The sequence below is a fragment of the Ruditapes philippinarum genome, unplaced genomic scaffold (assembly GCF_026571515.1).
Source record: "Ruditapes philippinarum isolate M1 unplaced genomic scaffold, ASM2657151v2 ctg399_1_1_1_1, whole genome shotgun sequence".
In the NCBI taxonomy this organism is placed as follows: Eukaryota; Metazoa; Mollusca; class Bivalvia; order Venerida; family Veneridae; genus Ruditapes; species Ruditapes philippinarum.
Genome location: NW_026862504.1, coordinates 69,852 through 96,762, shown reverse-complemented (window position 1 = coordinate 96,762; position 26,911 = coordinate 69,852). Strand labels below are relative to the sequence as shown.

General features: G+C 34.2%; 1 protein-coding gene and 1 long non-coding RNA gene across 2 annotated transcripts; both read right to left on the bottom strand.

Moving 5' to 3' along the window:
• Window positions 1-439: 439 nt before the first annotated feature.
• LOC132719311 (calmodulin-beta-like) lies at window positions 440-26,621 on the bottom strand. The gene is made up of 5 exons (XM_060703076.1): window positions 26,586-26,621; window positions 19,795-20,053; window positions 19,233-19,327; window positions 8,611-8,752; window positions 440-568 (listed from the first exon to the last, which is right to left on the bottom strand). The coding sequence occupies exons 1-5, from the start codon at window positions 26,619-26,621 to the stop codon at window positions 543-545; spliced, it is 558 nt and encodes a 185-aa protein (XP_060559059.1). The 3' UTR covers window positions 440-542.
• LOC132719315 (uncharacterized) lies at window positions 2,563-8,604 on the bottom strand. The gene is made up of 4 exons (XR_009624204.1): window positions 5,450-8,604; window positions 4,850-4,936; window positions 4,582-4,681; window positions 2,563-4,344 (listed from the first exon to the last, which is right to left on the bottom strand). It is a non-coding gene; the product is annotated as an uncharacterized LOC132719315 (long non-coding RNA).
• Window positions 26,622-26,911: the final 290 nt, after the last annotated feature.

The window sequence follows — 26,911 nt, the reverse complement described above, 5'->3', positions numbered from 1 at the left end:
ACCGCGCGATTGGACAATAATAAATTTTCGGCGTTTCACTATACGAAAAAACGATTGATTTCACCTCCCCCCCACCTCCCTAAGAAAAAAATACATTGTATACATTGTATGTATTGGTAACTCACTTAAATAGCATTATCCCACACAAACATAAGGATTTTTAAAAAAGTAAATGATGGACCAGCTATTCTATTGGTTTTCTGCGCAACGCAGATCACAAAAAGTCACATTGTAAAGGCACCGTGTAGTAATGATAAACTTAAATAATCAATATATTAGTTTTAATGGAATTCGATGACCAATACTGGTATACAAATAAATCAGCAATTAAAAATGATCCGGGCGACGGACAGACGGATAGATAATGTCCTTTAATTTCTACTCATTAATTTTATTAAACAAATTATAGAAGGGAGGTATTGAAGCAAGTATAAAAGAATCATATTTTACGTTTATTTGCATTATAGAACTGTCTCATATAAAACCATTGAATCGTTTGAATATGTTACCTGCTGGACATTAAACTCTTTATTTGACAAAGTTCATCGACAAATCACAAGCACAAACTCTGAAAGAGAAAATACTGGTATATGTAAATGCCCCGGTCACATATTCACGGATAATGCCACGGAAGAGCTACGGTCTAATCGTTCACGGATTACTGCGGAAATGTGAAATTCTGTAGTCCGCTACAGTTCCAGTATGGACACACAACAGTTTGAGTACGGAGTTCGTCGGATTTACCACCAAAAGCCCCGGGAGATACACGGATTGTTACGGACCGCGGAGCGACACGAATCAGGACGGACGCACTACGGATACACTACGGTCTGCTACGATATAAGCACGGGTTAGTACGAATAAATACGGTCTGATACGGAGAATAACGAATTGATACGAAGAAGAACGAATTGCCACGGATCTATACAGACCTATTACATCCGTCCACAACATTTTGTATGCTCATTTTCAAAATGCCCCACAAGAAAAGAACACCTAGAAAACGAATTGCAGAGTTCAATGATTTTGGCGGAGAGGATTAGGTCTCATCGCGTCCAACCTCCGAGACATATCAGGTCCGATCAAAGTGAATTTCTTGAAGGACACCGGATCCTCAACAAGTTTGGCCATGAGAGCCTCATACTAAACATGAAGGGGTCTTCGTAAAAGCCCATCTCTAGTCCACCATTTCCTCTGTGTTTTCGTACCTGATTAGATATGGACTAGTAATCATTAATGAAAAATATTGATCAATACTGCTTCTCTTTTGATTTTAAAATTTGCTGTTCATTTTACAGTCACATTAATTATCGTGAATGTTTATGTTTTAAAAATATGTAAAAAGCTTGTTAATTAATCTTATTACCACTCAAGGGCTAGCGTTCGAGGCTTATGAGACACTTCGTTTTATGTACATATTTAATCCAATTTCACGATCCAATATGTAATATTATTGTTATTCTATTACTTATGAATTGTAGTACGATATAAATTTATTTTTACCTCTATGCATGTCATCAAGCAGCTCGACCACTGCCTCATTTCAATATACTGAAGTTGCAGCCAGTAAATGGCAATTATCATTTATTGAATGTTCACGCATATTATGTCTGTTTTTAACAAGAATGTAGTATCATTTATACCCTTGAAAACGTACATGATACTTATTTTATCCGTACTAAACGGTGGTGGACCGTACCATTCCGTACCGTTTCGTGTTGCAACGCAAAAAAAAACGTATAATACCGTGCTAATCCCTGCCTCTCCGTAGTACAAGGTATTACGATCGTGGCTTTCCGTGACAATGGCGTATTAATCCGTATTAAAACCGTAGCTTTTACGTAAGGTAACCCTACAAAAACGTAGTTCTCCGTACCAAACCGTGGTAATCCTAGACAAGTTGGGACCCACGAATCAGTACGGACTAGAACGGTTTTTGTACGGACCAGTACGTATCAGTACGGTTTAATACGGACTAGTAGGGATTTTTCCGTAACACATTTTTGTGCATGTTCAAAAATTGTCAAGGATCGTTACGGATATACAAGGACTACTACGATTGATAGCTATAATGTTCACTGTTATACCCCAGTCACATATTCACGGAATACGCCTACGGAAGAGCCACGGATTAATTCCGGCATCGTCCGTAGCTACCCGTACTGGTCAGTAGCTCTCCGTATTGAAACCGTAATCAATCGTAGTAGTCCTTGTATATCCGTAGCGATCCTTGACAATTTTTGAACATGCACAAAAATTTGCTACGGAAAAATCAACCGTAGCGTATCCCTACTAGTCCGTATTAATCCGTACTGATTCGTACTGGTCCGTACGAAAACCGTAATAGTCCGTACTGATTCGTAGTCCACCAACTTGTAAAGGATTTCCACGGTTTGGTACGGAGAACTACGTATTTGTACGGTTACCCTACGTATAAGCTACGGTTTAATACGGATTAATACGGCATTGCCACGGAAAGCCACGATTATAATACGTTGTACTACGGAGAGGCAAGGATTAGCACGGTCTTATACGGTTTATTGCGTTGCAACACGAAACGGTACGGAATGGCACGGCCCACCACTGTTTAGTACGGATGAATTAAGTATCATGTACTTTTTCAAGTGTATAAATACTACCTTCTTTTTAAAAACAGACATATGTATTTGCACAAACATTTGATAAATGATAATTGCCATTTACTGGCTGCAACTTTATATTGAAATGGCTGAGAATGCGGAGGCAGTGGTCGAGTTGCTTGATGACATGCATAGAAGTAAATTTATATTAATATCGTACTAAAATTCATAAGAAATAGAATAACATTTAACGTTACATATTTTACAAACATAAGATCGTAAAAATGGAGTAAATATGTACATAAAACGAAGTGTCTCATAAGCCTCGGACACTGGCCCTTGAGTGATAATAAGATTAATTAACAAGCTTTTTACATAAACATCACGATAATAAATGTAATTTTAAGATAAGCAGCAAATCTTAAAATTAAAAGAGAAGCAGTATTGATCAACATTTTTCATTAATGGTTACTAGTCCATATCTAATCAGGTATTAGAAGACAGACGAGATGGTGGACTAGAGATGGGCTTTTACGAAGACCCCTTCATGTTTAGTATGAGGCTCTCATGGTCGAACTTGTTGAGGATCCAGCGTCCTTCAAGAAATTCACTTTAATTGGACCTGATGTGTCTCGGGGTTCGGACGCGATTAGGCTGAATCCTCAGCGCCAAAATCGTTGAACGCTGCAATTCGTTTTCTAGGTGTTCTTTTTTTTTGAGGCATTTTGAAAATGAGCAAGCAAGAGGTTGTGGAAGGATGTATTAAGTCCGTATAGATCCGTGGCAATTCGTTCTTCTCCGTATCAATACGTTCTTTTCCGTATCAGACCGTACTTATTCGTACTAACCCGTGCTTATACCGTAGCAGACCGTAGTGTATCCGTAGTGCGTCCGTCCTGATTCGTGTCGCTCCGTATTAAACCGTGTCGGTCCGTATAGCAATCCGTGTCTCTCCGGGGGACTTTGGTGGTAAATCCGTCGGACTTCGTACTCATACCGTTGTGTGTCCGTACTGGAACCATAGCGGACTACGGAATTTCACCTTTCCGTAGTAATCCGTGAACGATTAGACCGTAGCTCTTCCGTGGCATTATCCATGAATATGTGACCGGGGCAGTACGATTTATCGAAACACGAAATATTAAAACGCTATTCAGAAACAATATGGTAATCGATTTATACATTTTAAAACATTAAAACTGAATGAAACATCAACGTTGCGCTAAGTAACGTAAATCATATTTTCCGATTTTTCTATGTACCAATTTGTTCACTTCGATGTTAATTTTTCGTTTAAGTTAAGTCGTATTTTGAAACGGAGCATGCGCAAAACCATTTTTATAGACTGCTCCTACCCAGCAGGCACATCAACGTTGTTTCAACGTTGAATTATGGTCAGATTTCAACGTTGAAATGAGGTTGGATTTATATTCGGATTTTAAAGTTGAAACAACGTTGAAATTTCAACGTTGATACAACGTTGCAGCTTCAACGTTGGTACAACGTTGAAGTTTCAATGTCATTTCAACGTTGAAAACCCACCATACTTTTTTTTTGGATATAAAGCAAAGTAACCATATTTTAACAAAATATCAAGACAATATTAAATACTTCAGATATTTTATTTCAAAAATACAGTTCAAGTGCAGCTTAAATTCACTTTAATAGTTTAACAATTAAGCTACAATCTGTTCCAATCTTTTCTTCTAGATCTTTCTGGGTATGTCAAGTGTTTGAGTACTTCTTTGGCTGTCTCTTTCTGCTTCTGCAAATAAAAATAAGAAGTTTGTAGTTAAAAGTGACTTGGTTAATCTCAAATTATACATATAATTACTCAACTTAGTGATTTGTTTTTATCTTAAAATGCTTAATCTGCTTATCTCTAAGATCTACATCATAAAACAGCATAGAAATTGAAACATATCTAAGTTTCATATTGACAGCAAATACTGTACATAAAACAACAAAATCTTTTTAAAAAGAAGCTATTTAAAAGTCTCACCTATGATTGGTAAGAAAAACTGCTCCCCGTCAGTTACTTGCAGCATATTCCCAAGAAATTATCATTCTAGGCTCTAGCTTAGACCATTTTATGCAGCATCCTGAAATCAACAAACATGTAAATTTTATGTTAATAATGTTACAGGAATATTCTGATAATAATATATTTTAAGACAAGATAAATATCCAGTAGTTGAAAAATTTATACTTTGTATTGTAAAGAAATTCAAATATATAAATTAATAAGAATTAATTTCAATTTAACAAACCTGACAGTCCTTTTCATGTTGAATGTATGGTATACTGGCTACAGCTGCAATACTCTAAATACTCTAAATTTCAGCCGGGACCAGGATCTAGAATATAAAATAATAGAAATAGATTTATTATTCCCTATAAATTTATGACTATTAAACTTATAAAGTTTAACACTCAACTTTGTTATTTAACTTCATAATAATGTTTTTTTTTCAAACTAATTAACACTGTATTATACCATCACTAAAATATAAACATAGTTATATTGACGAATCGTCTTGGGACGTAAATTATGTGGGCCGAACTACTTTATAGGTTTGATTAAATTTTAATTAGGATATAGTACAGAAAAATGTTAAATATGAAAAATGAATTAAAGAAAGACAAGATTTGTAAAATCATAAATTGCAAAAGACATCAATAACTTCGTGTTTAAAAGGCCTACCTAACCCAAATCATTCAATTAGGTCGCGAAAACGTGTCAAATCAACTCAATCATGTGTTTTCATCTCTCATTTATTTCATAAAATAAATTAAAGTAGAATTTTAAGAATAAATAATAATAATTTAGAAAATAATCAGTAAACTAAAGTAAAACATTACTGTAATACCTCCGAAATCCAAATAAATTGCCGAATCGTGTTGTTTTTTAAATTTCGAAACAGCGCCACCATTTCCACGAACGATAATCATAGACAACAAACAAAATCAGGGACCGCAACAATTACTTCCCCTGACCAGCGTTATTTTATAAACGGGGTTTTGACTAATATCAATTAATTAATTAATATTATTCATAAAGAACTAAAAAAAAACAACATACAACCAAACATATTTACTAATATTAAAAGCGTTAATAGAAAGTGAAAAATTATCTCCAACTTCATTTGTTTAAGCGCTTATTTTGAATATCCGGAAAAAGATTGTACCGCAAATTTTCCTGATAAAAATCACTTACAGACTTATTCAATAAAGGAATAATGACACGAAATTAGTGGTATAAAAGTTTATATAATGATAAAACTAAATGTTAAACTTCGACAATAAACAACGTTGAATCAACGTTGAATATACATTGGCAATATATCCGTATGGTCGCCCATAGTTGAATATTGGTTGAACAACGTCACGACCATATTTCAACGTTGTTTCAACGTTGAAACAACGTTGAGTGCCTGCTGGGTAATGATATTACGCTTTACATGAGATTCATTCAGTACAATCAGATACACAAAAATGGATGCCGCCATAATGATTGGCATCCGCGCCGAACGCGACGCTCTTATGGAATGAAATCAGATTTTGTGAAAGGGCAATTGCAACTTCTCGGGCCTTTTCTCGATCATAATAGCCGATAATTCCGAATGGTACTTGATTATTCCCTGCGGTCTGGAGACCGCAGGGTATTGGTACGCGTTTAACTTTTGAGGCATGGAGGAGCACGTGACCTGTTTTTGGTACATGGAGGAGCATGTGATCTGTAAACCTGACATGATTGGTTAATTGACCTTTTCGAAAACCTAGCTAAATACCGTTTGCCGGTATGTTACGGATTTACCGCTAGGGAATTAGTCCGAATTACACTTAATTAAGAACAAAAAGCTATAACGTGATATTTCTAATTTTCTATAATTATTTTACCGTTTAAGGTGGAGAAACTTGGATGATGTGTTTGAAATTTTCAATGATTCTTTAGTATCTTTCTCAAATTTTACAAACAATAAATTGTTTATACTGAAAATCTACAAGATTAAAATATACGTAGTGGCATCTGCCATAATTAATAGATAGAGATATTTTTTGCGTAAATTTGTGTGTTTACTTTTTTTTTGCTCGAAATTATTCATAAAATGGTAGTCCTATTTAATAATTTTCTTAAACAGAAATAATTGTTTTATATTCAACCTTCAACGGTCATCAGTTTTCAAAGACCTACTTCTATATTGATCGTTTATTGTCAACTATATTCCTGATACAAACGTTTATTTATCCCCCAAAACATTGTTGAAAATAGTTAAATTAAATATCTTTATATCATTAAAAATGTTCCCCGCAGGAAACCATTTTACTTGTTAAAAGTGACATGTTCCGATATGTACAATGAATAGCGAACTGGCGAATTATGCAATGCAAACATATTAAAATGAAACTATCTTTATCGTTGTTAAATTGCGTTCTGTTCGTTTTTTTATTAATCATTTTGTAGTACACAGTGGGTAATTATGTATTTTATTGTAGATGTACATGAATCCGAAAGCTATAAATAGAATAATTACCTTAACATTGTGAAAGTCCGAAAATCTATTTATAGAAGTAGTTTTTTTTTTGTTTAACGAAATGGTCGTTCATGTCGCGTTATAGTATGGTAATAAATAACGAACAGGCGAATTTTGCAGTAAATGAAATGCAAACATATTCAAACAATCAATTGCACTCTTTTAAAATCTAAAGAAAAACTTCTGATGTTCTATATTTTGTTTAAATGAAAGTTTGAGTGGAATGTTGATTTGCCGAATATTGTGACATTTTAACAACAGAAACTTTCAGCAATTTTAGCATAAGTTGTTATGAGTCAGACGAGGTTTTTGAAGTAATTCATTCAAATGGTTGAATGACCTTCCAATTATTAACAGACTTTGTTCATTTTGACTACTATTTTGTATATTCCAAAGAAAATACCACATGAACTTGAAATTATATCAAATAAGCAATATTAATGATAATATCCAAAAATACCCCCTATATAGTATAAATAAACTTATATTATATAGGGGGTATATATTGTATATCATACACCTGAATATTTTGAAAATTATCGTTAATATTGATATAATTTCAAGTTCCTGTGGAAAAAAAAATAATTCTAATCTCTAGCATGCCTACAAAAGTTCCTGATGAACAGTGTCTTTCGTCCGCCGATTCATAAATAATAATTAATTCTGGTAAAAACAATTAACCATTGAAAAGTTTATAAGAATATCTGGTCATCAGATGTCTTACAGTTCATCTTCACTTGCTGTTTCTCTTGCCTGGACACCCTTTGATGCTTTGCATCAATGCTTTTCTTGTTTTACGCTTTAAATGAGATCCATTCACTACAAAACTCTAGCAAATTATTACGAGCATCTAGATTGAAAAACAGAAGTATGCATGCAGGTCTCTGTTATCGACTTATTGAAGACTGTGGAGAGGTCTGATGACCTCTCCAATTAATCTGTGGCTCTTCCGTGGGCGTATTTCGTGAATATGTGACCGGGTATAACGGTTTTATTTGCTTCATGCTTTTAATAACACAAATGTGTATGCTTATCTAATGGGAAGTACGGTTTTTGTTGTTGTTGTTTTTTGTTGTTGTTTTTTATATACAGAAAAAAAAATTACTTTGACTAACGATGTATTTTTTTAAACATAACCAACATCACTTTTATACAATCACATCAGTGACGTCTGACCAGGCAATACAATGTTGTCTGAAAAGCGTTAAATTTTCATTAAAAATCCCCAAATTGATAATGGACAAAACTAAAAACGGAAGCTGGGAGCATTTCTTTATGGAATTCAGAATCGTTTGTGTTAACATGACAAAAGCTTGCCCCTTAATGCTACGGTTCGAATCCTTTTCTTTAACGTGATGAAGTTATATAAATTGCACACGAGCGACTCGTTAACCCAGTGGTAAATGTAGTACATATGTATGCATACCACAGGTATGACGATGGGACATCTGACGAATTCCTTTTATGTAATTTCGATGACAAACAGGATATATTACCATGGATATTAATCATTCCGTCTTTGATATCTGCCTCTAGCATCATTTCATCAATTTCTGCATCTGTCATACGATCACCTAGCGTCTTCAAAATCTCGCGAAGATCTGAGGCTCTTATAAATCCCTTACCATTATCAAATACCTGTGTAAAACAAAACAAAAAACTTTTAATAGGAGTTTTTTTTGTGTTTTTTTTTAATTCACACAAAAAGCATGATAGAGGCTATACTAGCCCACTGGCATTATTGTTTCTACAAATGAGCCAGCAAAAAAGGAGTTATTGGCAATATGTTTTCATTTTTGAAATGCAGCCTGATTTATGATACGTAAATCATGTCCCGCTGCCGGAGCATATTGATTTAACTTCGGCTGCAAATTTTTGCCAACAGCTGTTCACGAATTCGAAGACATTTTGACCCCTTATTATATCCCCACCACAAAATGTGTGGGGGCTATAATGGATTCGCTTTGTCGCGTCGGCCGGTCGGTCCGTCCGTCCGTCCGTCTCCATTTTCGTGTCCGCTCTATAAATCGTATACCAATTGAAGTATTTTCTTCAAACTTGGCTCAAATGTTCACCTCAAATGTGCAGAACCTATGTTGCCCATGTGTCAGCTCAAGGTCAAGGTCACAATTGAACGTCAAATATCAAACAATCAAATAATAGACAGTTTGTCGTGTTCGCTCTGTAAGTCCTACACTAATTGAAAGATTTTCTTCAATCTTAGCTCAAATGTTCACCTCAACAAGGTAATGTGCAGAACCCATGTTACCCTTTTGCTGGCATAAGGTCAAGGTCACGCTTGAAGGTCAAAAATTGACTTAGAAAAAATTCTTAAATTTTAATATGTACATGAATATTTTTAAAACTAGAACAGATAGTCATTTGAAACTTCAAATAACTCAGTTTTGCATTTTGACAAAGTTATGCCCCTTTTTAAGTCTTTAAATTTACATACAATCAATACTAGACAATATGTCGTGTCCGCTCTATAAATTCTATACTACTGGAAGGATTTGACTTTTAACTTGACTCAAATGTTCACCCTTGTGCCAGCTTAAGGACAAGGTCACACTTGAAGGTCAAAAATTGACTTAGAAAATGTTCTGAAATTTTAACATGTACTTGAATATTTTTAAAACTGTAACTTTGTATTGAATTTTGACAAAGTTAAGTCCATTTTTATGTCTTTAAGTTTATTTACTATAATATTTCTTAAACAAAAACAGATATTTACTTGAAACTTTATATGAATGGTTACAAGCAAGCTCAGATGACGAAAATTCTACAATTCCATTGAATTATGACACAAGTTATGCCCCTTTTAGGCTTATAAAAATGTTCTGATATAACCATTAATACTTAAATGTTTCTGAAACTTGAACAGATATTCACTTGAAACTATATAATATATGAAGAGTCACAAGTAAACTCAGTATGCAAAGTTTTTCCGCTCTTAATTACATTTTGACATAATTATGCTATTTTCTTAACTTCACTGCTTTTGTTTGTTTTAGTACATTGGGAAAATGAAAGGTTATTTGTAACTGTTTCGAACATGATTTGACAATATATATTTATTTTATTACCTGTACAATTTGTCTTTTTTTTCACCAGAGATAATTTCTTTTTATGTATATGTATTTGTGCCACTAAAGTTATTCTGTCATGGACATTGGTGGGGGTATGAATCGCATTCAGCGATAGTTCTAGTTCTATAATGTACTCGTTACTTCAGAAAAAGAATGTGCATAAATTAAGACGTTAAGTTAGAAAAAAGTGATGTTTTGTACAGGTTTGATTATTATAATTATACATGTATAATTGAACAGATTAATTGAGTTTTAAGTGAAATCATATTTGAGACTTATTTGTTATACATAATCATTCTTCAAGTTAATTATCTTACATAAGAAAGAGTAACACACGCATTACATTTAAACAAAAAATATATTATGCATTATTACGAATGACAACCCCATAATCACAGGAACCTCTAGCATTATGAATTTGCATGCCATAAAACAGGGACAGTTACTCAGTACCTAGCTGTCAGAGAATCGGATCGTAACTCTCCGTCATCCCCCATGGTCTTAATCTAGCACCTTGTGACTTCTGGTTATTTCCTTAACTGAAAGAACTTACAGCTGGAAACAATTTTACGCGTGCGTGCCCAAGACCTGCCAAAAGCAGTAAATTCAGAGTTATGGGGTATGCTTAGTAACATTCGACAAATGGCGTAGACGACTGCAACTTTTTGTAGAGAGGAGAAGAGTACTTTAAGGGACTGTAAAAAATAAACTGAATATGACAATTAACGTAAGAGACAATAAGGTATTATTAGAAGTAAACGAGGGCTGGAAATCTTATTTCTCGACACTATACCAAATGAATAATGATGATTACTTTTATTCTGATTACAAATTATATATAAAAGGTGAACTTGAAACAATTAAAAGTAAGTTTCGAAGCAAACTGCATGCATAATCACCAGCGATATGGTAAAAACAGCGCTTATTTCTTGCAAGAAACGGAAAGCCTGTGACCAAGACAATCTATTTTATGAGAAATTCATATATGGCGGAGATTTTTTGACAGAATGTATTACAAAACTCTTCAATCATATGTTTGAATTCTCACACACACCTACAGATATGAAAAAGGCATAATAACAGTGTTTTATTTAAGGGAGGTAACAAAAAGAAATGATCCAGCTAGTTACAGAGCTATCTCCCTTTGTTCCGACTTGAAAGGTCGTTCTACAAATTGCAGAAATGGATGGTCGCATTCATTTAAATCCATCACAAGGTGGTTCTTTTTTTAAAAAAAAACGTTAGCTGTTTGATGACAGCATTTATGCTTCGCGAATGTATTCAATATTCCATGGAAAATAACTCCCCAATTTATGCATGTTTTTTTAGATGGGAAACAAGCATTTGACCGCACTTAGATTTCTTAATTGTTACTAAAACTGTATCAAAGTGGTATTGATATATCTTTGTTTCAAATATTTAAATCGTTCCTCGAAAACTGTTACATTTGTGTAAAATCACTGCAAAGTACACATCAAAGACAATGTTGTAGTCCTCAATTCAATATCCTCTAACTAAACAGGATTGACATGTGTAAAAATAGCAATAAAATTCACAACTTTGTATGTGCATGTTCGATATGGTCATCATTTCAAATGTCAAAAAGGACTTGATGAACTTATAGCTTATGCTTCAATTACGCCAAAAAGGAACGTTACTTTTATAATGCAGCGAAATGCAAAGTTCTCGTTTTTAATGATAAATGTAACAACAAAAGACTATGGAAACGGAAAATGAAATTAAAAGTGAAACTAACTTTACCCATCTAGGAATTCTTTGCACATATGACATGGATCTTCGCGTGAACATTACCGAAAGCTGCCATAAACTTTAAAAAATATTTTTTAGCTTAACTAACAGTGGAATAGGGAAAAATGGACTAAACTAATCACTTCAATGCGTATTTACGAAACTAAAGTTCTCCCAGTTGCTCGGAGTGAATTATGGAGCGGTGTCACCGCGACCCAGTTACTTCCCTTGGAACGGGCACATAGACAATCAATCGCAACTACTCGGCCCTTTCCGTCAGTCTTCGGATAAGGACCTCGAACACAAGACGCAAAAGTTAGTTTCTTTTATGATTGATTTTTGTCTTTCTAAAAATAGTCCATGCATATGTGAAAAAATGAAATGTGCACACTTGTTTCCCTTCAGTATGATAGATAGATACTTTTATTTCCTCGACGTAGTATTTTTACGATTGATTATTTTCTTTATTAGTTTTATACAATAGAGAATAGATTTCAAATCGTTTTGACAAAAAAAAATATTCGTTTTTTACAAAAAAAAAGTTGTTACTGCTATCGTCAGCATGTTCCGGTTCAGTTATAATCAGTGGACTTCTGGTCCTTCTTTTGTCCAAATTTGCATGCCACTGGTGGCACAAATGGGCACAGGTGCTCGTCGAGTCTTGGGGTTACCATACCTACCCCTTTAAAAGTGAAACTTTTTTTCGAAAACAAAATCCTAAATAAACCCTTTATGATATACAAATAATTAAAAAATAGTGATAATAAATTGACCCTCTATACCTGTAAAAACATAGGTACCTTGTTTTTTACTGGTATATAAGGTCAATTTATTATTTTTTTATATAATTATTTCTTTATCTTTATGATGTGAGTTGATTTAGGAATTTTTTCAAAAATAAAATCATTTTTAAAGGGATGGGATGATGGCACAACTGGGCAAGCCTTAAAACTTTATTTTACACTTCAGTGACCTTAGGGGAAATCAATTTGCACATCTGTCAGATTATACTGTAAATTACAGCATTTCTTAAAATAGCAACACATTCTTTTTCGATTACCATGAATCATTTTACATATTAAGTAGATTTATGATTTGTTGTTTTATTTAAATTAAATTATTAAATTTACGGTAGTAGCGTATCTGTGTGGGAATGGGACTGGGTAAGTAGATAACGTGGAAAATGGATAAAATCGAGAATATGCGTAATTACAGGGGAATCTGTTGGTACCCGTTTTGACTGGATGACTTAATAACCCAACGGACAGTTTTGTTTCCATACGATATTAGTCTGGCTGCTGATTTTCCTGCGCCATTCTCATTTTTTAGCGCCGATGGCGCAAAATCGCGCCCTCATCAGATCTCTGCATATTGGATTTACTGGAAAAAAGATACATGACCGGCGATGTACCCAATTAGCGAAAATTAAGTACAAAATAAAAGGATTTATCGTCAATATAAAGGAGTTTCACCCAAATTAAATTGACCAGTCATTGCTTAAATCATGTGGTCAGGAATCACCAGCAAGCTTGATCATCGGACAAATGTTAATGTCGCGGCGTATTCAATTAATTAATTAAAGCAATTCAGTTCAATACGATGTTTTCATAAACTTGATTGATTATAACATATAAAGAAAAACTTGAATTGAAGATAATGATAATTATTAAGTTAACGTACATGTAACAACCATCCATTATCGGAAAAAACATTCAGTTTGACAAAGTCCGAAACATGCAATAATTTCAATATAGATATCTACATAATTATACTACTTATTTATACTATTGTCATCGCATTCTTGTAAAATCATTTTAATATATGCATGTATGTGATTATAATGTACGTAATAAGTTCTTCAACAAGATATATTTTGTTGTACCAGCGTGAACAACTATACTGTAAGTGGGTGTAATACGTCATAATCTCGGTCTCGTCTGTCTCGCGAGAGTGAAAGAACGCCAAAATGGCGGCGCCCATGAACTTATTTCTCAAGTAAAAAATAGTGTCTTAAAACACGAATTTCTCAGTTATACGGTTGATTTCAACAGAAAAACTGTCATGGTACCTCTTTTTAAATGATAAATATTTATATAAGACAGACATCAGTCTATCCATTCCTATTCCTTTAAAGACAAAACCTTCATGTTTATGAAACTCAAATTGACATTGGCACTTTTATGACCTTGACCTTGTAGGTTAATTTATTGAATTTTCATTGATTTGTGCATAAAATGACCATATATATTTATTGGTGTAAATATATATGGTCATTTTATGCACATAAATATATATATTTATTATATACTTTTAAATGAAATATTGAGAAATATTGATGAAATAAAATGCGTATTTTCATTTTCCGTATTTTCACTGTAAAAATTTATTTTTCACTGCAGTGAAACATATTTTCCGTATTTTCACTGGTGTCTTGCCGGACTACTTTCTTTTAAATTCTGCCAGTACTCAAAATTTAATAGAAAGTCTTTCAAATTTTAATGTCCAGAAAGAGAAAAATGTATATAATAAACAGAAAATTCAAGTTTTTTCTATAAATACATGATTTATTTTCATCTTGTGGCATGAAAATTACCATATTTCACTTGTGGCTACCGCCACTCATGAAATATTTATTTTCATACCACTCGATGAAAATAAATCATGTATTTATAGAAAAAACTTGAATATCCTCTCTCTCTATATATATATATATATATATATATATATATATATATATATATATATATATATATATATATATATATATATATATATATATATATATATATATATATATATATATATATATATATATATATATACTGGAATTCCCACTTTTGATTATTGTTCCATTCCATTTTTTACCACTTTTCTTTATCAGCCTGTTTTGGAGTCTTGGATTTCAATTTATTGCTTGTAATTCTTATTTATTCAGTTGTTTAACGCTGATGTTAATGTTTTGGTTAAAATCTTCTCGCCTAAACAGTCCGACTAAAAATAGCATCTTGTTTACGTGGATTTGAATTATCGGGTGCTTTACTTATGGTAGAAATTGATTATCGATCGTCGACTGCCCTAAATTCGTCCCTGTCCTAGAGTCAACATCCTTACTTTATTTATCAGAAAGTCTAATTAACAAATGTTTATTTCGGGGCGTTTAATTCCGATCACAATTATCCTAAATTTACGGAAATAGCCGAGCCATTTTCATTGATTATAATGATATTCATCCGTGTAATTTCTTGTTGTGCATTTATTGACAATTCTATAAAACAAAGCTTCTTTTAAACTTTGAATGCGTGTGTAGCAACGCTATATGTCGCAACGCCGCTATATGTCGCAACTAACGCTAAATGTCGCAACGCTGACGCTATATGTCGCAATCAACGCTATATGTCGCAATCGCCTACCGCTAAATGTCGCAACGTTGCCGCTATATGTCGCACAAAAATCGATTGCCGCTAAATGTCGCAACCCCTTGACGCTAAATGTCGCACTTGGTAGGAAAGTAACAGATGGAACTGAAACAAAAAGTAAGTGTTAAAACATTTAAAGTTTATACCATTTACACATGAAAACATATCCTAGTAAGCAAACAAAAGTTGTATTTCGCGGTCTATAGCAAAAACCTTGTATGGCCATAGAAACGGTTTTTGATAAAAGGGATTGATTTGGTTCTCAACCACGGACCAGGTGTGAGATCAAACTTTCTCTTTGAGGATGTCTTTCTCACAAAATGCATCAACAAAAACATTTGGATATACATGTATATTTGTTATATTATTTGACATAACTGAGCAACCCGCTTGTCAATGCTAAGGGGGAACTATATCTTAATATATATTTTATATTATACCTGTTCATAATCTGACTAGATAGGCTTTAGTACATGTAAGTATTAAATAATACCCAATTGATCTGTTGATCGATATTCGTAACTATGCGGTGTATTGATTTAGGTTTATGACAGAATTGTTATACTTTCAAAACTTTTTATATTTATCTCAATATTTCTTTGGGAACATTAATGAATCAATATACTATGCAATTGCCAAATGTTGACTGCCTACTTCTTACTGTCAACTGCTTACTGTCAACTGCTTACGGCTTACTACTTATTATTCACTTCTTATAGCATTAAAAAAAATGGACGACCTATTACAACTATATTGGTCAAAAATTATTCATTTGCCGAAATAGTTGCCGTTCTGGAGGTCAAACACAATATAGTGCAGTGGTATATAGGCCACTTCCAACAGCCTTGCTGTTGGGTAAACCCTTTAGCGATGTGGTTGAGGTGTCCGCCTACGGACCAAGAGGTCTGTTGTTCAAAACCCGGTTGGACCCTTGGTATTTTTCTGCCTCCTTATTTACTTTAATGGTGTCAGAAGTGTTTGACGGACTCATGCGGTAAGCCGGGAGTGTCATTCAGGAGAGCTGGCTAGCTCTGAAAAGTAAAGAGGGGAGGAGTGTAGTGGTTGTAGGTATATAGGCCACTTCCATCAGCCTTGCTGTTAGATTAACCCTTTAACGACGTGGTTGAGGTGTCCGTCTACGGACCAAGAGGTCTGTGGTTCAAAACCCGGTTGGACCCTTGGTATTTTTCTGCCTCCTATTCACTGGTAAATTAATAAATGCATGAACTATAACATGGAATTCAATAAACGACAGCCAACTGTTGACTGCTTACTGTCTACTTCTGACTAACTACTGCCTACTGTTAACTGCCTACTGCTTACTGTCAACTGCTAACATCAATTGCATACTGTCAACTGCTTACGGCTTACTGCTTATTGTTCGCTGCTTATAGCGTTAAATGTACCAAAACCTAAATAATTATGCGTGTATGTGCAATAAATCGTTGATAACTCGGTCGGAATCCTTTGGCTGATACATTGCAAATAAATACGCACAACGCACGATAGGCAGTAAGCAATAGTGTAAGCAGCGCGCAGTAAGCAGTCAACAGTTGGCTGTCGTTTATGGAATTCCATAATATACTGTATTATAATAAAACATTTCCAATCGATCTTCGTAATGCACAATCACTATACATGAAAACTTGGACGAAGCTTTGTTTTATCAAGGCATTTTTGAATATAAATACATGTATATATTTAACTCATTTGAATATGTTTGATATGCTGACATACCAAAGACCCTTTTAGGCATATCTAGGCATACCAGTAACTCGATTTTGTAAATGAAAGAAAATTATAAAATAAGATTCTTTTACTTTAATGTGTTAGTAACGTTCTACGGTAGTTACAATGGAATCCCTATTTAAGGGATAAATTATTATCGAAAGTTGTTGAAAAATTTGGTTAATACTTTACTTTGTTTGGCTTGAAAATATATAAACTCAGGTTCAATCTCTTTATGTGGCAAAAAGGCACTGTTGCGCCGCATAAAAGCAATTTTCGCTTTATGCATTGCGCCTAGCCGCATAAACGTGTTCACCACTATTATGCGAGGGAAATCACCGCATCAATGACTTTGAACCCGTTTATGCGGCAGGGCTTCTATGCGGCGTCATAGTGCTTTTATTCGGCTGCGAAGCATCCAAGTCTTATATGATTTTATATAACACACATGATTTACTGCGGCACGACACAATTTATTTTGCGAGTTCCCAATAAAAACACAAATAAATAAAAAATGTCTCGTACATAATTTTAACACTTTGGGGCACATTTTAAATTTCTCGCATTGTTGCAAAACATTTTTATTTTTCATTTTTGTCAAATGAAAGAAAGTATTTTCTCATGTCCGTAAACATCCACTGTATTAAATAGTAATAAGACACATCAAGCAGTAACGATATGAATTCACGCGGCTTATATTTAATTTCATTTTGTTACCGATATAATTCTGTTATAGAGAATAATAGGTTGGTGCCGTGGATGCATCCACGGCACCAATCTATTATTCTATTAATCCTGTCACCGTTTTTTTTTAAAGAATTTTATTAGGCAAACTACCTTTAATCACACTATCGAAAATGTTTCTATATAAACAAAGAAGGCCGGAAGCGTGCATTATTCTACAACAATGCACTCGCCGTTCTTATTATTTTCACATTGAGGGCGCCATTTTGTTTGAAAAATGTGATAAATAAAAACAATTTTTTGTCGAATTTTGTTGTGAAAACTATCTAGAATGAAACAAAATGGTCTAACTAAGAAAATGAATTCGAACACCAATATCTTTTATTCAGTCGTTAACGCTGTACAGACGTTTAAAGTATTGTTTACGTGACGTCACAATGTAGCGCCATACAGCACGTGCAAAGCAATCAAATCAAGTACGCTATTTTAATGTCGCAAACGAGTTAAGGTTTACATTTATTCACTTTTAATAATTTTTATTTCGCTTGAAAAATTATAGAGTGAAATAAAATAAACAAACAAAGTTTTATCAACGTTTCCAAAATTCGTTCTTCTACACACATAAGATTTAACGACAGTTTTTTTCATACCACTGGAACGGCCTCTATAGGAAATAATTACATTTTTTCTTGAAAAGTAGTCCGACAAACCATGCATATCACGTGATCAAGTGCCGTAGATCAGTAAAAATTTACGGCACCTTGTTATCGGGCCGAAATTGATACAAGTGACAGGATAAAATGCGAAATATGTATTTGTGAAAGGTAGTTTTGTTACAAATATAAATGGAAACCAATCGGTCAATGTGCCTGATCTGATTTGACTTTTCCACCAAGTGCGACATTTAGCGTCAAGGGGTTGCGACAATCGATTTTTGTGCGACATATAGCGGCAACGTTGCGACATTTAGCGGTAGGCGATTGCGACATTTAGCGTTGATTGCGACATATAGCGTCAGCGTTGCGACATTTAGCGTTAGTTGCGACATATAACGGCGTTGCGACATATAGCGTTGCTACATGCGTGGTTATTTCATGGATACTTGTAACAAAATTAAAATATTTCTTTCTTTTACATCGCTAGTTTTAAGCTGTTTTGAGAACTACTTGTTGATAGATTTGTCGGGAAAAACTGTTGCTGAGGTTGAATGTCAGCATTTTTTTTCCTGATCTGCGATCGGACCGCGACGTTTTTGCATTTATTTTTTTTTTTTTTTTCAAAAGCAGTGTCGAGCTATAAATGTTAGAACTACGTTGTGTGGGATAGTAACTTTTAGAGAAATAACTGTTTTACAAACGAATCGCAAAAAAAAAAACCGTCAATTATTACTCCCCTTTAACATGATAAATTTTTACCTTTCAGTTTGTTTTAATAGCATTTAAAGCTACTCACCTTGAAAGCTTCTAAAATTTCGTCCTCATTTTCTTTATATTGCAGCTTATTTTCCATCATCGTCAAAAATTCGTCAAAATCTATTTCTCCGTTTCCTGTGAAATAAATATTATAAATGTTAAATATATTGTTTGCATTATAATATAGACATTTTTATGCAGGTTTATTTTTGAAACATTACGTTACGCAACTTTAACAATGAACAATATATATGTTACATGTATTTTGGTAGGGTTTTTTATTCAGTGGTATCTTTTTGATGAAAATGAATTAATTAGCCACGTGAAGGTAAAACGTAAACAAAATGGCATTTTGTCTACAAAATGTACTTGTTAATGCTTAAAATCCAAAGATGCATACGACGGTTTGGCCATATGCCCAACGAGTATTTTTTGCGGAAATTACAACACACGCCATTATAAAAAGGTATTGAGAAATGAAAATACATTTTAGGACATATTTGACCTTTAAATGAATGTAAGTCTTAAATTAGTATAAAACTGTGTTTATTTTTTATATTAATGGTAACGAACTGCGCAAAAGTGAGAAATGTGAGGAATACCGTCTTCGTCTACTTCATTTATCATCTCATCAAGGTCTTCGTCTGTCAAATTCTGGCCCATGTTCTTCAGAACAGAAGCCAATTCTTCTGTCGAAATAGTCCCGTCACCATCATTGTCAAACACGCTAAAAGCCAAGCGAAATTCTGTAACAAACGATAATAACGCTGTAAGTGTACAACATTTGTGAGGCCTATGAATATACAAGTACAAATGTTGCTGCAATGCATCAATTGAAAATCTCCGAGCAAAAAAAATGCGCTCATTACAGATACCTTACCAAATCATTCCTACACACAGGTCATTTTCTATTTAGATTAAGTACTATTGTACATTATTCCGATGATTTCTAAAAAAAATTAATTTGCATAATTACACTTATCGTTTAAAAAATAGGGACCAGAAAATATGCTTTCAATGATGCCTATAAAGGAAAGTAATTGTAATACAAACATGGCTTACCAGACTTGTAATGTGACATGACAGTAGTGCAATATTGTTCTTTTTGTGTCACTACTGTAGTCAGTAATATTAGATGATAAAAACTGTAGTCAGTAATATTAGATGATAAAAACTATCAAAGAATGTACATTTTCTTTTTCCCTAATTCTACTCATTTCTACAAATCTCAACACATAATCAAGGTCAGAAATATAAAAATCCATATGTAAATAGATAAGAGTCAAAACAAAAACTTCCATCGACTTTGTTTTTCATAATGTCCGTTACATGTTTCGCGGCAAATGGTTAGTCAAAATATATTGAAGAACCAAAGCTAGATTCTGAGATAGTTTCGTTCTGGGTCAAAATTGAGGCGAGATATTGTCCACATACAAAATAGCACAATATTAAAAGTGGTCAGGAGGGCAACTGTCTTTAGATGATCCCATTGTGCAAAAGAAGAGTAATAAAAAATAACAGTAGTGTATGAATGTTTGTGTAAATGAACATGCTATTGTTGATGTTTTACAGAAGTTTTGTTATAAATGTTTGTTTAACATTTTGAACAGTTAGTGTTTTGATACCGTTAAATTGATTCAGACAGTATGGTGTAGACTTTTATACCGCCAATCGCAACTTTTCGGCCCTTTCCGTCAGTCTTCGGATAAGGACCTCGAACACGACAGTATGAATACTAGTACACAGAACGGATGCGGTATTTCGGTCTAACCTACACAAAGAAACTAAACATGTAAAAAAATAGTAAATGAATGCTGGGAGTTGTTGAGAAGTTTATTTCCAATATATGTGGTAAAAGTCTACCTAGAATAAGTGAATTTATAGATACAAAAGCAAACAATACATTATTTCTATATTTATTATTATGGTTGTAGAAACCGAAAGTACAAAAAACCTGTTGATATTTAGTCGGATTTGTTTAAAATTGTACATCATTGGACATATTTAAATTACATATTGTTATCAGACATATTTTCAATCATAAGTGTATCGAAACAGACATTGCTTTTCTTTATATACATTCGTTTTACATTATCTCTGTTTCTGTTTAAATCTGAAACCACGTGGTAGAACTACTTTCAATCCGTATTGTTTCCGAGGTTATTATAGACAAGTTTGTATCTTTAAAAAGAAGCATGCTAGAGGTCTATTGCAGTTGTTGAAGATTTGTTTAATACGAAAATATTTGGAGATATTTTTTTGCGTAATAGGCACAATGAATGTATAAATTACAATTATTTAACAAATAAGAATTCATTATAGATTTATTGAATATAGTATCGTAATGAAAGTTTGTTTTACACTTCATTTTTTAATGTTTTGAAAGATTATATTCAGGAGAAATAGACATTTTCTTGGCGCATCAGGATACTTTTTCTACAAAGGGAACAATTTATGTTATGTTATCAAACTAAATTCAAAATAAATGATATATATTAAAAGTAGTTTCAAAATAAACGTTTCTTGCAAAATTCACTAATCAAATTTTAGGTTAATGTTTTGGTAAGTATAGGAAATATTTCCTCTGCAACAGAGATTTTCCAAAACAGGCATGAAGTATGTTAATCAAACAATTTTAAGTTCCAGATTTACATAAAAAATGTTTATATCATTTGATTGGAATAAACAGTATATAAAGCTGCATGCCACCAACCACAATATTTGAAGAAAATCAAACTTGAAAACTTTTTTTTTGCGATTTGCGCCAAAAAATCTCCGTTGCGTAATTAAGGCATACTGGTTCAAAAGTTATAGGAGCAACAAAATTTCGATACACGGTTCACTCGGTCATATAATAGTGTACGCTGATATTGTAGCTATGATGTTCACTGTTACTATTTTTCGAAACAAAAAATAGTAAAACGCTATTCAGAAAACAATAATCGATTTATACGGTTTAAAACGGAATGAACCATTCACGTAGTGTAAAGTTACGTAAATGATATTTTCCAATTTTTCTTTGTACCGATTTGTTCACTTCGATGTTATTTTTTTGTTAAAGTTAAGTCGTATTTTGAAGCAGAGCATGCGCGACTGATCCTAGTGGTTTTAAGTTTTAAATGAGATTCATTCACTACAATCAGATACGCAAAAGGACTCGGTCCGGTGAATTTTTGTATTCTTTGTTCTATAGTAAATCAGTCACATTTGAGGCTTAATTCTGGATTCCACTGTTCTTGATGAATTATATACTGTCTTCAACTTTAAACATATTAACACTATCTAAGTCCAATGAGGCCCAAAGTATAATAGGTTAGCCATCTACTATTTTCAGAAATCTTCATTCTGTTGTAACACTGTTTAAATTCACCACTTTAAAAACTCCCGACTGCTGGTGGGTAGTACATCTTTAATCCTTCCGCCAACAAATGAGTTCCTGGAGAATACACAAAAACAACTTTTAAAGTTATCATATAACACACAAAAGCTATACAATGCAATAAATACACTTTAATTATGACCAATCTAACTAGAGGTGACTTGAATTGGGCCACTTCAAAATTTTAAAACTTAAAAAAATTCTTGTAAAAAAACGAAAGAGCTAGAGCTTAGGTATTTGGCATGAAACATCTTCTAGTGGATGTCTTATAAAATCCCTAGGGTCAGAATTGGCCCCGCCCTAAGCATTCCATTCTGCATTTACCTCCCTTTAACAAGATTAAATAAAGTTTTGCATTAATTACAAGAAAATAAATAAAAATAATTATAATATAATTTTTTAATTTATTGTTAACCAAGATATGAAGAAAATATGTATCTAATAAAAATGAATTTATAAATCTTCCTTAGCCCAATCATCTTTTCAAATAACTGCAGTATATATAGCAAGAGTTGAACAATGCCGTCAAAAAAAAGCTGTCCGGTTAGCTCAATAGGTAGAGCGTTGGACTGTGAAGCGGGCGGCGCAGGTCATTTTCATTGTGATTGATCATGAAATCTTTTCTACGGTCATTCGCTCAGGCATGTACAGAAGTTTCAGTTCCTTGCGAAAGTGAGGCAACTAGTACTGGTAAACTGCTCGACAGCCTGCCCAGGAACGATGCGGTGGTTGAACTGTGCTCTGGTGAATTCAATGTGGCTTTCTGTCGTGATCCGGAGTAAAAATACCAACACCACCACCACACTTGAATATCATTCATCTCTCTTCCCCTCGGTACGTGTATGTCGTAGAGAAGAAACAGGGCATCAGCAGAAGGTTTGAAGACTGGGAACGGCGAAAAAAGGTGCCGATGTCCTGACTAAAGCCGAGGGGAGCGGTCCTACAAAGTAAGCTCTTGGGTCGACAAGGATGGTGTGCTAAGGTGCGTGGGCCCTAAGCACGGTGAGACGGTTTGAACGGCAGGCCTTTTGTTGGCACCAACCAACAGCCCTTTTCAGGGCTACCCTTTCATATTGTCTCAGGTTACTGTTCATTTAGGTTCTTATTGACCACTGTACAGTGACCTACTTTTGGCTCAAAATTCATATATTTGGCTAATACTCCGTGGAAATTGCATGAAGTTAAATTATCACCACTTTGTGCTTCAAAATTAACTCTTTAAGGGCATGACTTGTGACATGTCCGGGGTCCGTAATCGACAACGAAAGCTGCATTTTGTGACTGAAAGGGCGGATGGACCCTCATTAAGCATACATACATTTGAATATACATTATACAAGAAAAGCATTGATGCAAAGCATCAAAGGGCGTCCAAGCAAGAAATGCAGCAGGTGAAGATAAACTAGTAGATATATGATAACAAGATATTCTTATAAACTTTTCAATGGTTAATTGGTTTTTACCAGCATTGTATATCACTTATGAATGAACGGACGAAAGACATTGTTCATTATTAACTTTGATTGGCATGCTAGAGATTAGAATATTTCTTGTTATTTCTTTATAATAGCAACGGATATACATGTATACAATCATTTATAATCAATATGTGTAACGCATGATCAACAACACACTTGTGTAATTGCCCCTTATTATGTTATCGCTATTAGCGGAAGACCCCCTCTAAAGGTATCTGGTCACACTTACTAACAATATGACACTGGTTATATTACCATGTTGATCATGTTGAGCATAATTGTTTATTATACAGTAATCGTAATATCTATTTTAATAAAAAAAAATACAGATTTTATGAATATTGTTTTCTTTTCTTTTTTGTGTTTTATGTGCGCCTTTTCCCAACAGTCTTTCAATCATATAGGCGGGTAGTTTTCTAACCATCGTTCCTGGAGAGTTACACCAGTACAAGACTACCTTCCTCCGCGCTAAACTACCAAAGCATCTCCCGGGGATCGAACCCACGCCAGAGAGGTAACTGGATTAGAAGTCATCGACTCTAACCCCTCGACCACGGAGGCGGTTTAGATAAGACTTGAAAGGTAATACTGAGCGTGATATATTATCTTTTTTACATACTAGTGATATATGGGATGTCAGGGAGTCAAAAACAGATGCAGAATGTACAATAATTATGTAATTTCAAAATTGTGATTCCCACTGTTGCTTTGTCGGTAACAGATTCCCGTTTTTAGTGCTAAATTCGTTAACACATGACAATAAGATTTCGATACAAACGCAACGGGTCAAAGATGTCTGTGCTAATATGGATATCTGTCTGTCCATCTTTCTGTTTAACTACGGAATGCCGTTAGGGCCATCGCCTATGAATGGTTTGCTCTGAAACGCGATACTCGACAGTACGATGGTGAAAACGCGAAATCACGAAACTACGATGGTGAAAACGCGACAGTACGATGATGAAAACACGACAGTACGATAACGAAAACACGATCATACGACAGTACGATGATGATAATACGATAAACTTTCGTGTTTTCATCATCGTACTTTCGCGTTTTTACCATCGTAATATCGTGATTTCGCGTTTTCATCATCGTACTGTCGTGTTTTCATCATCGTACTATCGCGTTTTCACCATCGTACTATCGCGTTTTCATCATCGTACTGTCGTGTTTTTATCATCGTACTATCGCGTTTTCACCATTTTACTGTCGTGTTTTCATCATCGTACTATCGCGTTTTCATCATCGTAGTATCGCGTTTTCATTATCGTAGTATCGCGTTTTCACCATCGTAGTTTCGTGATTTCGCGTCTTCACCATCGTACTTTCGACTATCGCGTTTCAGATCAACACATTCATAGGCGATGGCCCTAACGACATTCCGGAATGCCGTTAGGGCCATCGCCTATGAATGGTTTGATCTGAAACACGATACTCGACAGTACGATGATGAAAACGCGAATTTACGAAACTACGGTGGTGAAAACGCGACAGTACGATGGTGAAAACACGATAGTTTATCGCGTTTTCATCATCGTACTATCGTATTGTCGCGTTTTCATCATCGTACTATCGCGTTTTCATCATCGTACTTCCGCGTTTTCACCATCGTAGTTTCGTGAGTTCGCGTTTTCACCATTGTACTATCGACTATCGCGTTTCAGATCAACACATTCACAGGCGATGGCCCTAACGGCATTCCGTATTTAACAGCATGTCTATCTGCCTTTCTGTTAGTCCTTCATTGAAAGACATCGCATTTTCTTTTTCTTTACAGTTTGACGTTTATCGGAAAATGCGAAGTCTTCCCTATTTGGCTTATTTCCTTTAGCACAAATCGACACGCTTCTCGAGTCGATTTGAATTTACCGGTAAATCACAACTTAAATGCTATTTATCACAAAAAGCAACTGATTGCATAAAAGACGGAAGCATATTTTCCCAAAACTGTAAAAATATGCAAATATTACTCACGATAAGTAGTTAATTTATCCATATATTTAAGAAGACACATGAAAGACATTTTGTGTTGACCCCCATATTGGAATTCCCGGTCATGCTGTGACGTCACTCAAAAACAACAGTACGAAATAAGTCGAAGCGATTTTTTTTCTGTTGTGATTTAAGACGCTGACAGATGCACGCATTAAAATTTTCGTCTAAAAAATTTGGTTCCAGTAATCACCGCTATGCGTAGTACACACCAATATGGAGGCTGTTTACAAGATTTTTAAACGGGATTTGTTTAAAATTGTTTAAAAATTGAATAAGTTGTTTTTGAGAAGGAAAATACACATTTTTTGGTAGGATTATGAATACCAAGCATTATTTGTAACATTTTACATAGGGAGTTTGGATTATTGTGCATGTTTTTTGTTTTTCATTTTGCTATGGACTTTTAAATATATATCTTTAGACGTTAAAGCGAATTTGACCAATGTAAAAAATAGCTTCAAATCCGCGGTTTACGTCTAAATGCTAAGACTGTCAGAGGGCACAACCAACGCTTCCGCCAAATCAGAGCACGCACCTCCACCTTCCAAAATAGTTTCTTTCCCGCAACCATCGTGCTTTGGAACAAGCTGCCGCAAGACGTTGTTGACCAGACCAGCCCGGATGCTTTCCAGTCAGCTCTGACCAGCCAACATATAAAATACTAATCACGGAGTTGTTTTTACTCTTTTAATAGAAACTGTAAATAGGAGAACTTTTTATTTTTATTTTGGAAAACAGTCAGTCCTGCCTGCTGCGTATGTATAAATCAGGTTTTATCCAATTGCGAGTATACTCCTTGCGGAGTGATGCAATTACTTGAGATGATGATGATGATGATGATGATGATGAAATGTTAAATTT